General features: G+C 42.2%; 1 protein-coding gene across 1 annotated transcript in view; it reads right to left on the reverse strand.

The window, feature by feature from the left end:
- Nucleotides 1-738: 738 nt before the first annotated feature.
- IL18R1 (interleukin 18 receptor 1) overlaps nucleotides 739-15,421 on the reverse strand; it is a 49,434-nt gene continuing 34,751 nt past the window's right edge. Inside the window, exons 9-11 of the mRNA XM_038770280.1 lie at nucleotides 9,517-9,675; nucleotides 7,157-7,303; nucleotides 739-1,809 (exon numbers count right to left, since the gene is read on the reverse strand). Of these exons, the coding sequence (XP_038626208.1) occupies nucleotides 1,418-1,809; nucleotides 7,157-7,303; nucleotides 9,517-9,675 (698 nt within the window). The 3' untranslated portion in view covers nucleotides 739-1,417. The remainder of the gene's footprint in view (nucleotides 1,810-7,156; nucleotides 7,304-9,516; nucleotides 9,676-15,421) is intronic.

Here is a 15,421-nt window from a genome sequence, read left to right on the forward strand (position 1 = left end):
CCCACAACCTCTGACTCCCAAGCCCGTGCTCTTGCCACTAAGCCATGCTGTTTGTGATGATGAGACCGGTGACAAAACTAAAGTACAGGACCCCTGTGTGGAGAATGGAACCCTTTGCCAGTGAGATCCCAAATGTTTTTGGTGCCTCAGATCACAGTTACAAGCCTAAAGCTGCCATTGCTACAAATGTAGACTCCCAAACATTTAATACAGTGGTCTCCACACAATAAGTGCTGAATAAATACCACTGATTGATTGATGTGGCACTAAAGTGGTCTACCAGGATTAGTGGTGGAGGAACCAGAGAAAAATTCACAAAATCGCCAAACATTTCTCAAATACTTGGAGCTCGAGACATAGAAGTCTAGCAGGGTGGGGGAAAAGGAGATACCTAAGCCAGGTCAGAGTGCTCTATGCAGGCTTCAACACATATGAGGTGCTCATAAATGCACTGGCAAATTTCCTTAGGTGCCCATAAAAGTTTGGAGCTTAGTAGAGCACAGCCCACAAGAAGCACTTCAAACAAAAAATTCACAGATTGAGTCTATTTACTTACAATTCAGCATGTAAAGCAAGACACCCAACAAGGTTGCTAGAGTGTAAGCCCATCGGAGAGAAAAAGAGAGAGTAGGAATTCCCTCTCCTGAATTTAAATCAATCAATTGATGGCATTTATTGAGTGCTTTCTTTGTGCAGAGCACCATCTTTAGTGTTTGGGAGAGTATAATACAACACAGTTGAAAGACCTGTTCCCTGCCCATAATTTTGACTGCCCAGTTTGCTACTTAGATTTAATTCCCAGAGGATTCTGGGAAAGTACTCCACTATCCATTAAGAAATGCACTTCCTAGGTGACAGGTGCTATAAGATGAAATTTCCTACTTACCCCTCTGGCCATTGACCTCTGTTGTGTCCCTACTAGGGCCTGAACATTGCCACAACCCAACTCTGCCCATGCTGCCTAAGTTGCAACACCCTGCCAAATCCACATTTAAGAGTCATCTGTACCCTTCAATTAACCCCAGTAATGTTGCTAGCATTCAAATAATGGCTTTGCAGGTAAAAGAAATAACTACCAACCTTCTGACATATCTATTGCCACAGTTCTTAGGCACTTAAATAAGTAGAGAATCTTAATAAGGCAAAAAACGGTAAATGAGTTGGGGCGAGGAAAGGGAAGAAAGAGACCATTGTTATTTGCTTTACATTTCAGGAGGCTCTGGGGTCAAGATCTGGAAATGCCACATAATCCTGGGGACACTGAGGTGCAACAAGCTTTGCATATCTTTTTGAACATCTGGATGACAAGACCACCATTTGGTGGAAGGCTGGGGATGGTCAAACAATTTCAAATCCAGTCTTCCACTGATCCCCTAATGCTCTCATTCCATCCAAACACACGGTCTTCACTGCTTGGTCAGGTTGAAAATGAAGATTTTGGAAGCACAGGCAGCGATTCTGACCCAGAATCTGAAGCGAAGGACGACAGATTACAGAAACTCGACTTGGAACCCTTCACAGGCATTAGGTACCGGAGATTCTTCCAAAATCTGGAATTGTGAGGTAGAGACTTTTCTCCTTTCCATTTTAAAATGCTGTGAGGCTTCAGAAGTTCCAGGGATTGAGGCAAGTAGTCAGACTCATTAAGTGGCAAGAATTCGATCAGGATGATTTGAATTTTTTTTTCCACCAGCGCATTATGAAGCCCACTGCTAAGCTCATATTTGGGCCCTCTCATGTACTTTTGACTTAGAACAATGATTAGCCTCCTGCTTTTTTCAATAAGTGACTGGACACCATCAACCACGGCTGTAAATTCAAGATGCAGTTCATTAATTATAACAGTAAGAACGCTGTCATCTAATTATGAAAGCAGGACAAACATTTCTCTCTGGACCGTGTTTCTTATTCTAACCCCCTAGAACTATGCATTCCTTTTTTTGAAGTCACAAGCATGAATATCAGCATCTCTCACTGGATCTCTCAAGGGGTCTGGGAGAGAGCACATGGAGGGCTCAATGCAATCAATCTATCAATCAGTGGTACTTAATGAGCACATGTGCAGAGCACTATACTTGGGAGAGTACAGTATAACAGAGTTGGTAGACATGTTCCCTGACCAAAACAGCGCTCACTCCTCCTCCTCTCCAATGAAAGCCCTTTGTAAGAGGATTCCCCAGTACTGGTCTCATAACCAACACTGGATTCTTTACCTCACGAAACAGCTATATAGATACCCTCTAGACTCTGCATTCTCCCAAGCACTTAGTACAGTTTGTAGAAACCGTAAGCACTCAATAAATACCATTCCTGGATTGATTGATTGATTGATTGACTGAGCCCTGTTCCATGCCACTGTGACCCTGGTGGCTGTTGCCACTCCAACTCCCTCTAAGCTATAAGCTCATTTTGGACAGGGAACATTTCTACCAAATTTTATATTGCATTCTCCCAAGTGCTTAGTACAGTGCTCTGTACCTAGTAAGCATTCAATAAATACACTTGATTGATCTGGACACCTCCATTTAGGAACATCTTCCTTAGAGGTTAGCAAAGAGGTTACAAAAGCAGTGTGCCTAGTGGAAAGAGCATGGACTGGGACACAGAGGACCTGGGTTCTAATCCTGACTCCACCATTTCCCTGCTGTATGACCTTGAACAAGTCACTTAGCTTCTAAGCCTGTTTTCTCAAATGTAAAATGAATATTCTATGCCTGTTCTCCCTCTCACATAGACTGGGAGCTTTGTGTGGGGCAGGACTGTGTCTGACCTGATTATCTTGTATCTACTCCAGTGCTTAATACAGTGCTTGACACATAGTATGTGTTTAAATACCACAATTATTATTATTACAGGTGTCATTTTTCTTTAGGGAGTATGGTTGTCAAGTCTTTCTTTCAGTGATACTCAAACATATGGATGAAATTCTACCATCAGCACCGCTATCTTCGAATAAGACAGTCCTTTTTTCTCTCGTTAATGTGTTGCCATGTCTATGTTTCCAGGGAAAAGAAGGTAGCAAACTGAAAACAACTTTAGATTATCTTTGATGGCTCTCTTAAAATCAATGCATCTTTTTTCTAGTTGAAATATGACTCTAACCATCCATTACTTATGTAAGAACTGAAGTGTTCTAAAAAAAAATTGCACAACAGGAACCAGGACCTTCTGTGGGGTTTTAAAAAAAAAAACAAACACATCTGGAAACAAAACTGAACACAACTCATTCCTCAAAGCCTGAATGTAAATTTGTATAATAATAATAATGACTGTGCTATTCTTAAACGTTTGCTATGTGTCAAGCAGTAAGCTATGCACAGGGGTTAGATACAAGATAATCAGGTCCCACAGTTTAAGTAGGAGGGAGAACAGGTATTTAGGGAACTCATTTTGAAAATGAGGGAACTGAGGCACAGAGAAGTGAAGTGCTTGCCCATGGTCACACAGCAAGCAGAGCCAGTATTACATTCCTGATCCTCTGATTCCCAGGCTGATTCCCATGCTCTTTCCACTAGGCCCACACTGTTTCACCTGCATTTTATCTGAAATCTAGAGTCAGCAAATAACTGTTAAATAATACATTCTAGGTATGTTTCTTACATCATAAACTGAATGAACTATAATATAAATGAACATTAGATCCTAAAGAGAGCTGTTCTTTGAGAGACAGCCACAGTGGTAGAGAAGCAGTGTGGCCTAGTGGATAGAGCACAGGCCTGGGAGTCAGAAGGATCTGGGTTCTAATCTCAGCTCCACCATTTGTCTGCAGTGTGAACCTGGGCAAGTCATTTCACTTCTCTATGAACCCATTACCTCATCTGTAAAATGGGGCTAATGACTGTGAGCTTCACGTGGGACATGAACTGTGTCCATCCTGATTACCTTGCATCTACCCCAGTGCTTAGTACAGTGCCTGGCACTAATAAGCACTTAACAAATACCATTAAAAAAAACTTTTCAAGGCAGCCGATCACACGATCATCACAAGATCAATCAATCTATAGTATTTATTACTGCATACTGTGTTCAGGGCACTGAATTAAGACACTGGGAAAGTACAATATAATAAGAGTTGGGAGATGCAAATCTGCCCTCAAGGAGCTATGAATTCATGGGTATAAGTGGTGCAGAAAGAATCTCTTGCAAATTTGCATACCGTGCCAAATGAAAATACCAATTCTGCACCCTTTTGCTGTCTGGGATAAGCATTACTCAGGGGTGTCTCACCATCAGCAGGACATGTGCCTGTGCTGTTTTGGCAGTAGTGTTGATTGTTAGCACTGAGCCATCCATGATCTCTCACCTGTGGCATCACAAGATTTGTCCAGTGGCAGATATTGTGAGACTACTGGTTGGGATAACAGTAGCAATGCGTATGTGGTCACAGAACAGAAAATGTGTGAGATCTAAACAGCAGAAGACTCTACTCTGCCCTCATTAAGTGACCTAGAAAGGGCCAGGGGAATTTTTTCCTCTTTCTAGCAGAAAAACAATAAAAAAAAACAAAAAAACACCCCCTTTCATGTTAGTTAGGGGTCATTGGGCAGGGGATACACTTCTCCCAAAAGCTCCTATTCCTGGGCTAAGCCGGTGTGTGAAGACCATGAAGGTGTAAAGCACCTTTCTTAAGGCTGGAATGTTTGATGGTTTTCTTTGAACTTCATGGTCTTCCAGAAATTTTAAAAGTGAAAAATGTCTGTTTATTCCTCATTTATCTGATTGCTTCCATGGTACTCAATCCCGCTAAGCAGCTAAACTGTGATATGTTCCTTTCCTAATCTGCTGCTTAGCTAGACGAAGGGAAACACGAAACAAATCAGATAAATGAGGAATCAACAATTTTCATTTTTAAAATGTTTCTTTCTATACCACATCAGAGCCCTGATTTCATTTCACCTAAAAATTAGCATGCTGGATTTCAGAGCACAGTCTACTAGACCCTCCTAAGTGCATAGTACGGTGCTTTGCACATAGTAGGCCCTCAAAATACTAACAATCAAAAGCATTTACTGTCTACTGTGGTAGTGGTAGCAATAGTAGCAGCAATTAACAAGCACATGCCGGGGTGGTCCGGTCTGGACACCCACACTTTCCTCACTATCCTGATTTTCTGTTTCTCGGTCCCACTCCCAGATTCTTAGGATTGCTAGAAAGGCAGTGAGAGGAAACTGTTGTGTGGAGGGTGGAAGGATGTTGAAAAGAGATGAGAAAGGGAAAAGACAAGAAGAGAAGGAGGAGAGGACAGAAGAGGGAGACATCTCAGCTCTTTGGTTCTGCCTGGACCTCACTGGCTAGCTCCTTATGTTGTTTGCCACGAGCAAGGCAATATATTTAGGGTTATTCCTAAATAAGAGAGGAAGCACGGCCCAGTAGATAGAGCACAGGTCTGGGAGACAGAGGACCTCGGGTTCTAATCCCTGCTCTTTAGTGCTACTCCTAAATAAGAGAAGCCACATGGCCTAGTGAATACAGCACAGTCCTGGGAGTCAGCAGGACCTAGGTTCATATCCCAGCTCTGCCACTTTCTGCTTTGAGACCTTGAGCAAGTCACTTAACTTCCCCGTGCCTCAGTTTACTCATCTGTAAAATGGGGATTGAGACTGTGAGCGAATCTAGAGTCAGCAAATAATTGTTAAATAGTACATTCTAGGTTTGTTTCTTACATCATAAACTGAATAAACTATAATATAAATGAACATTAGATCCTAAAAATAGCTGTTCTTTGATGGACAGCCATATTGGTAATAATAATAATAATGTTGGTATTTGTTAAGCACTTACTATGTGCCAAGCACTGTTCTAAGCACTGGGGGAGATACAAGGTCATCAGTTTGTCCCACGTGGGGCTCACAGTCTTTATCCCCATTTTACAGATGAGGGAACTGAGGCCGAGGGAAGTTAAGTGACTTCCCCGAAGTCACACAGCTGACAAGTGGTAGAGCCGGGATTAGAACCCATGACCTCTGACTCCCAAGCCCGGGCTCTTTCCACTGAGCCACGCTACTTCTCTAATCTGCTTCTCTAATCTGGTAGAGAAGTAGTGTGGCCTAGTGGACAGAGCATAGGCCTGGGGGTCAGAAGGATCTGGGTTCTAATCTCAGCTCCACCTCTTGTCTGCAGTGTGAACCTGTGAGCCCTATGTGGGACATGGCTGTGTCCAACCTGATTGCCTTGGATCTACCCTAGCTCTTAGTACAATGCCTGACACATAAGTAAATGCTTAACAAATATCATTAAAAAATATACTCCACCTCATGAAGCCTGTCTCCCTTTTCCCAAGCTAAACTGAGGTTGGAAGGGACAGGCAAAGTTAATATAAAATCTAATTCCTTGCCTCTACACACATAGTGGAAAGAACTACGATTATTAAAGTGTGGCTCAGTGGAAAGGGCCGGGGCTTGGGCATCAGAGGTCGTGGGTTCTAATCCCAGCTCCGCCACTTGTCAGCTGTGTGACTTGGGGCAAGTCACTTCACTTCTTTGTGCCTCAGTTCCCTCATCTGTAAAATGGGGATTGAGACTGTGAGCCCCAAGTGGGGCAACCTGATCACCTTGTATCCCCGCAGTGCTTAGAACAGTGCTTCACACATAGTAAGTGCTTAACAGATACCATCATTATTATTTCAAATTACAACCTTTTTTTTACCACATTTTAACTCTATGCCCCATATTCAGCATGGCCAAGATAACACTCATTGTGGTGAGCAAAGTAACTCCAAAGATTACCCACAAATGTAGCAAATGTGGGTTCATTTTCATTCATTGAACTTTAACAAACATCTCTGAGAAACATGTCCCTTGCTTCAGATCTTAGCTAGTGAAAAGGCAAGTTTATGCTACTAGTGGGGTGCATTCTTAAAACACAAAATCTCCTATGGGTTCAGAGAATTATTAAGCCCTGTGAAATGAGTTCCTAGAAAGGAAGCTGGGGGTGACACTTCGAGAAGTTACCCTGAGTTAAAACCACAGATAACTTGTTTTTCATCTTTTGAAGAAGCTCTGAGCATACAATCAGAGAGAGGTTTAAAAAACAAAAACAAAAGATCAATCCACTCAGAGTATGAAAGAAGAAGCAGGCTTTGGCTGCACTGTGGATGGGATGGTTCTCAGAAATAAATGCCCTGAAAAGCTACGTCTCTGACAGTCCCATTGCTTACCTCCTCCTGGAGCAACATCCCTATCAACTAGGCATAACTTATACCTAAAGTGGTCTTCTAAAATCCTGGCCAAAATCTCTAGAACAAATATGTTCTCCTCTTGATTATCACTTTGGTAGGATACGAAAGCGTCGTAGGTTTTTCCATCTGAAAAAAAGAAATTTTCCCTCTGAGTGACTAGATCACTATTGCTTGGTAGTCATGATTAATGTACAGTTGAAGGTTATTTGATAAACCACAAATGATGACAATTTCATAGCATTGAATAATAATGAAACGGCTCAATTCTATCCACCGAGACGTCCCTACATCTCTCATTCTTGTCTCTCATCAATCTCTTGCTCGTGCCCTCCCTCCGGCTTAGAACTCCCTCCCCCATAATAGCTGGTGGACCACCATGATACCCATTATCAAATTCCTATTAAAATCATAACCTCTTCAGGAAGTCTTTCTTGACTTATCCATCATTTCCTCATTGTATCTCCCCCCTACCGTGTTGCCTATGTAGTTGAGTCCATAGACCTAAAGCACTTAGGCATTCAACCTGCCCTTCCCCATCTCCAGCACTTACATACATATCTTTATGTTCTGTTACCCCCTTACTTGTAAAGTATTTTAATGTTTCTCTCCCCTGTTAGATTATAAACTCGTTCAGGGCAGAAGTTGGGTCTACTTAGTGCTTAGAACAGTGCTTTGCACATAGTAAGTGCTCCATAAATGTCATTATCATTATTATTATTATATTGCACTTTCCCAAGTGCTTAGTAGAGAAGCAGCGTGGCTCAGTGGAAAGAGCCTGGGCTATGGAGTCAGAGGTCATGGGTTCAAATCCCAGCTCCACCAATTGTCAGCTGTGTGACCTTGGGCAAGTCACTTCACTTCTCTGTGCCTCAGTTTCCTCATCTATAAAATGGGGATTAAGACTGTGAGCCCTCCATGGGACAACCTGATCACCTTGTAACCTTCCCAGCGCCTAGAACAGTGCTTTGCACATAGTAAGCGCTTAATACATGCCATCATTATTATTATTACATTGCTCTGAACAGAATTAGTGTTCAATAAATGCCATTCATTGATTGATTGCCTTTCTGATGTGGGCCTGGCTGGCTGCCCTTTGTTGACTTAGGAATGGCTCAATGGACAGTTCTGAGTCACAGGTTGCAGGGAACTAGTAATGCTGGGAGGGTTAACTAGGTAACGTATGCACCCTCTCCGTGAACTCTTTGGAGGGAAGATGCTTCAAATATCACATTTACCAAGGTTTATATTGTCATTTTATTTCAAGTCTCTTATAAATCATTTATGACAGAAAGCACATGCTTTCGGCCCAGTTAGGAAATATTTCCCGCTTCGACCCAACCCAAAGATAATACGAGTGCACAGTTCATTAGGACTGGAGGATCGTCCATTAGATTGTAAGGTCCTTGAGGGCAGGGACTGTGTCTCTGACTTCCATTGTATGCTCCCAAGTATCTGGCACAGTGCTCTACACACTGGAAGTGCTCAATAAATACTAATGACAATGACAAGAAGAGATGAAACCTAGAGTAAAATATGGGAGGCTTTATCCTTGGCTTTCCTTCTTCCTGTCTCTGCTCAGAGACTCCCGCTAGGGTACTAAGACCATACTTACTACCCTAAAATTCTTTATGTTCCGGACTCTTTCATGCTCTTTGTGCATATTCCTCTGGCTTTCACCTTTCTTTCCCCCAACTTTCCTGTCCACCTTCACCTCTTTTCATCCAGCCATGTTCAAGGAAAATCAGGGCATAAACAGGCAGCACTGATTAGAGAGAAAAGCAGGAACCTGGAAGCTGGGAGACCTGGGTTCTAGACCTAATTCTGACCCCTCCTGCCTGCTCTGTGACATCATGAAAATTATTTAACTTCTCTGTGCCTCTTTCCTCATTGAACATGGAGGATAATAATGCTGCCTCTCCCTACAGCACAAGGATAGGGGGAGGATAAAGTGACATAATTAACACCACAAGGCTTTGGAAAAATAAAAACACTCTACAAATTCTAGGTATCAAGACTTGAATATAAGGATGATTTTTAGGGTGACATTTACCAAGTGTAGAAGGACCATTCTCCCTCCTCAATCCTGGTTCTCCCACTTATTGAAACTGTGAACCTCACATGGGACAGGGAACATGTCCAACCTGATTACCTTAGATCTACCCCACCGCTTAAAACAGTGCTTGACACATAGTAAGCACTTAACTAAAATAATGATAATGACAATAACAGTCATGATAACAATAACCCTGCCCCTCCACTTCCCAACTCCCCTTGCTCTGGATACCCTGCAATTATCTAGATGATAACTGGATAAAGACAAGCAATAGGGAAAACCTTACCTGCTAAGGTCTCATCTTTTCCAGCTAGGTCCCTGTACAGTAACACTAGGTCAACTCTACAAATGACACATAAAACCACTATAAACACAAGTACAGCCGAAGAAGAAACTGCTGCGATCATTCCTGCTGTGAAGACAAATTTAGGGATGTCTGCAGGAACTTGTGGGTAGAGGGAGAAAAAACAAACAAGTTTTAAAAGCAATGATTTTAAAATCAACAGATTTCTCCAATATACTATTACAGTCAGTCGGTCATATTTATTGAGCGCTTACTGTATGCAGAGCACTGAACTATGTTCTTAGACGAACACAATATAACTGACACATTCCCTGCCCACAATGAGCTTACAGTCTTCTACAGTGAAACTGTAATTTGGCTTTGGTTACAAGCATAACTTTTTCAAACAATAATCCTGCTGTGTATTTCTAATGAAATATTTTCTAATAGAAGAACCAGATTTGGAAGTAAAAACATGATTTTTCTACAAGTGTACTAGCCACTCAAGGAGGGGAAAGGCTGAAATAAGCCTTTTGGACCTCCTGCTCCCAGGGAAACAAGCCAAGTGCTTAGTACAGTGCTCTGCACACAGTAAGCACTTAATAAATACAATTGAATGAATGAATGAAATGTATTATTAGTAATGTCCTTCCTGCCAAATCCACAGGCCACTACTCCATCCTAATCCTCCTCAACCTTTCTGCTATCTTTGACAGTAGACCATCCCTTTCTCCTGCAAATATCCAACCTTGGCTTCGTCTGCACTGTCCTTTCCTGGTTCTCCTCCTACCTCTCTAATCTCTCCTCCTCATGAGCTTCTTTTTCATGGGCTTCTCCTCTGCCACCCACCTAAGTGGGGGTTTTCCTCAAGCCTCAGTTATGGGTTCCCTTCTGTTCTCCAACTACACTCACTCTCTTGGAGAGCTCATTTGCTTCCATAGCTTCAGCTAACGTCTCTACACAGATGATTCCCAAATCAACCACTTTAGCCCAGACTTCTCTCCTCTGCAGTCTCACATTTCTTCCTCTTTCAGTACAACTCTACTTAAAATTAAAATCTTCAAAGCAGTCCTCCTCATCTTCCCACTGCAAACATTGTCCTCCCCTGGACATTCCTATTACTGTAGACAGCACTATCACTCTCCCTGTCTCACAAGCCCAAAACCGTGGAATTATCCTCAACTCATCTGTCTCATTCAATCAACATGTTCAGTCTATCACAAGATTCCATAGGATCTACCTTCACAACATCACTATAATCCACCCTTTCTTTTCCATCCAAACTGCTACTACTCTGATCCAAGTGCTGGTCATTTCCCGCCTTGCATCAGACCACCCACTGAACTTTTCGTCTCCTGTAACTCCCCCCTAGAGCCCATACTTCACACTGCTGCTTGGATCATTTTTTTCTGAAAAATCTTTCAGTCTGTATCTCCCCACTCCTTAAAAGCATCCAGTGGTTGTCCATCCACCTCTGCCTCCCACCTTCCTTACCATTGACTTAAAAGTACTCAATCAGCATTCTCTCCTTCCTCCCTAACCTCACTTATCTCCTTCTACAACCTAACCTGCACACTTCACACCTCTAATGTCAATCTACTCTTTAAATCGCAATTGCACCTATCTGGCCACTGAATGCTTACCCAAGTCCTCCCTCAGACCTGCAACTCTCTCTCCATTCCTATTCAACAGTTAATTTTCAAAGCCTTATTAAAATCTCCTCCAAGAGACCTTCTCAGGCTAAGCCCTTTATCTCTCCTTCCCACCCTCTCTTCTGTGTCACTTGGCTGTGTACCCTTAGGCACTTTGATACTCACCCCCAGCCCCACAATACTTATGTAAATATTCCTATAGTCACTATTTCCCTAATACACTTTAATGTCTGTTTCTTGTTCGCTTCATGTGGGCATGATCGTGTCTACCAACTCTGTTGTACTGTCCTTTCCCAAGCACTTAGTACAGTGTTCTGTACATAGTAAGTGCTCAGTAAATACCACTGTTGATTGATCAGCCTCCTGTTGGCCTCCTTGCCTCCTGTCTCTTCCCCAGTCAGTCTTTACTTCACTGTGCTGCCTGGAACATTTTCCAAAAAAAAATCAGTCTCTGTCTCCCCACTCCTTGAGAACCTCCAGTGGTTACTCATCCATCTCCACATCAACCAGAAATTTCTTACAATCATTTTTAAATCACTCAATTAGTTCTCCCTCTCCTACTTTACCTCCATGATCTCCTCCCTTACCCAGCCTGCACACTCTGCTCCTCTAACTCCAACCTAGCCACTGTATCTCAGTCTTGTCTATCTCATTCCCAATTCCCTACTCACTTCTCTTCTGCTCTAGAACTCTCTCCCAGATCACCACTCTCCCCATCTCCAAAGGATTACTAAAATCACATCTCCTCAAAGAGACCTTTGCCATCTAAACACTCATTTCCCTTCCACATCACCTCTGAATTAGGATCTGTACCCTTTAAGTACATATTCCCTTTAGACATTAAATTCCTTGTAGGCAGGGAATAACAATAATCATAATAAGAATGATGAGAATTATAATATTTGTCAAACACTTACTATGTGTCAATCACTGTTCTAAGTGCTATGGTAGATATAAACTAATCTAGTTGGACACAGTGCTTGGCTCACAATCTTGATCTTCATTTTACAGATAAGGTAACTGAGGCACAGAGAAGCTAAGTGACTCCTTGCCCAAGGTCACACAGCAAACAAGTTTCTAGACTGTGGGCCAATTCTTGGGTAGGGACCGTCCCTATATGTTGCTGATTTGTACTTTTCAAGTGCTTAGTACAGTGTTCTGCACACAGGAAGTGTTCAATAAATATGATGAATGAATGAATGAATGAATGAATGAATGAATGAATGAATGAATGAAAGTGGCAGTGCCGGTATTAGAATGCAGGTCCTTCTGAATCTCAGGCCCATGCTTTAGCCACCAACTCTGTTCCACTGTATTCTTCCAAGCATTTAGTACAGTGCTTTGCACACAGTAAGCAGTCACTAAATACCGCTGATTGACTAATAGTTAGATAGGCTAACAGGCAAGGACATTGGTTTACAAACTTGAAGAGATCCAACAACAGACAGTCTATCAATCTGACAGGGGTTCAGCCATACTGAGGGGAAGTTTCCAGACAGAATCTCTAGCACAAGGCCTTTGGTAGTAATGAACTCAGTGCCATCTCTGTTCTACTTTGCAGTGACAGAGCTAGGGGCCCTATGGAAAAAAAATTAATCCTAATTTACCAACTGTCATGTCTCAACTTTAATTTCTGCCCTGAGTAGATAGTTGTTTTCTAAGTCTTTTTCAGGCAAGGCCTAACATTTCTCTTCAGAATGAGAAGTGTAGCCTAGTGGAAAAAGCACAGGCCTGAGAGTAAGAAGGACCTGGGTTCTAATCCCTGCTCTGCCACTTGTCTGCAGTGGGTGATTTTGGGTGAGTAACTTTTAACTTTCCTTGGCCTCAGTTACCTCATCTGTAAAATGGGGATTAAGACTGTGAGCCCTATGTGGGGCAGGGACTATGTTCAATCTAATTACCTTCTACCTACCCCAGTGCTTAGTACAGTGCCTGGAGCATAGAAAGTGCTTAATAGCACAAAAATTTGAAAAATAAAGTTCAAATTTTGTTATCTATTTTGAGTCCTCCCCTTATACAGAGTGAACTACTGACGTGAGTCATTCAACCAGAATACTCTAGCTCATAGAAAGAAAAGAGGCAAGAACTGAGTGGGGAAACCAGCAGAGAACTTCATTTATCTCTAGCACATGGCTAACAAGCTCTCATTACAGTGCTCTGCACACAGTTAAGTGCGCAGTAAATATGAGTGATTGGTTGATTGGCTGATGGTTCCTTCTCAGATTGTCAATGCTGCTCCAGAACACAGATATAGATCTTAACAAAGGATCTGACACCACCAGTAGGCCTGATCAGAACATTAACTGAAAATGTATAGCTTCCCAGAGAAGTGTATCAAGAGCTTATTACTGCTCTTCAATGCTGTGTCTTAGACCTAGTTAGTTCAACCTGTTTCCTCACAGGCATGCTACAGGATGCAACAAAGAATTTTAGCTGGTGCCAAAATATAATTTCAAATCTGGGAAATTATTTTAATTCAACATGTTGAGAATTACTTTATCACTCCTACAGATCTTAACATATTGTCAGAGGTAGGTGCCTCAACTTCATTTTGGCACTACAATTAGGGAAGCAATGTTCCCTATTGGAAAGAGTCCGGGCTTGGGAGTCAGAGAACCTGGGTTCTAATCCCAGATTCGGCCGGCAGTTCCCTGTTGTGTGGCCTTAAGCAAGTCACTTACCTCCTCTGTAAAATGGAGATTGAATCCTCCTCCCTTTGCCTTAGATTGTGAGCCACATGTGGGACAGGAGCTCTGTCCAACCTGGTTATCCTGTATTCATTCATTCAATCATATTTATTGAGTGCTTACTGTGCAGAGCATACAGTATCTACACCAGTGCTTAGAACAGTGCCTGGCACACAGTGAGTGCTTAACAAATACCTTAAAAAATTACAGCGGCATCAGGATGGAGCTCCTGAAGGTCTATTTTAACCACCAACCATAATATCCACCTGCACTGCAAATCCCCTCTTATCAGACTCCCATAAGGGTATGGGTCTGGGAGTAAGAGGTTTGGGGTTCTAATCCTGGATCTACCAATGACCTGCTGTGTAACTTTGGCCAGTCACTAAACTTCTCTGTGCCTCAATTTCCTCATCTGTAAAATGGGGATTAAATATCTTTCTCCCTCTCCATTAGACTGTGAGCCCCATTTGGAACAGGGACTGTGTCTGACATGATTATCAAGCAGATAATCAGAGAAGCAGAGAAGCAGCGTGGCTCAGTGGAAAGAGCCGGGGCTTTGGAGTCAGAGGTCGTGGGTTCAAATCCCAGCTTCGCCACTTGTCAGCTGTGTGACTTTGGGCAAGTCAGTTAACTTCTCTGTGCCTCAGTTACCTCATCTGGAAAATGGGGATGAAGACTGTGAGCCCCACGTGGGACAACCTGATCACCCTGTAACCTCCCCAGCGCTTAGAACAGTGCTTTGCACAGAGTAAGCGCTTAGTAAATGCCATTATTATTATTATCTTTTTATCTACCCCAGTGCTTAGTTCAGTGCTTGGCACTTGGTAAGTGCTTAGCAAATACCATAATCATTATTATTAACTCTTGTTAATTAGATAATTATTATTATTATATTATTACAGTGCCAAGTGCTTAGTCCAGTGCTAAGTGCTTAGTACACTCTACTGCACATAGTAAGCACTTAATATTAATCAATCAATCACATTTATTGAGCACTTACTGTGTGCAGAGTACTGTCCTAAGCTCTTGGAAAAGTACAGTATAAAGGTTGGTAGGCACATTCCCTGCCCATAATGAGCCTACAGTCTAGAGGGGGAGACAAACATATATATATATATATATTATTTATATGTATATTTATATATATATGTATATATATATATATAAATTATGGATATGTATGTAAGCGCTGTGGGGCTGAGGATGTGGACAGCAGTTTGTGCTGTCTACATGTTTTGTCACATGTCTACATGTTTTATTTTGTTGTCTGTCTCCCCCTTCTAGACTGTGAGCCCGTTGTTGGGTAGGGATCATCTCTATATGCTGCTGATTTGTACTTCCCAAGCGCTTAGTACAGTGCGTTGCACACAGTGAGCACTCAATAAATATGATTGAATGAATCAATGAGGGAAGAATGAATAAAGTGTGCAAATACAAGTTCAAGGGTGACCCACGAAGGAAGAGGAGAAGAGCAAATGAGAATTTAGACAGAGAAGGCCTCTTGGAGATGTGTCTTCAATAAGGCTTTGAGTGGGGAGAGTGATAGATATGAAGATTGAGGGTGATACC

The sequence above is a fragment of the Tachyglossus aculeatus genome, chromosome 2 (assembly GCF_015852505.1).
Source record: "Tachyglossus aculeatus isolate mTacAcu1 chromosome 2, mTacAcu1.pri, whole genome shotgun sequence".
Classification (NCBI taxonomy): Eukaryota; Metazoa; Chordata; class Mammalia; order Monotremata; family Tachyglossidae; genus Tachyglossus; species Tachyglossus aculeatus.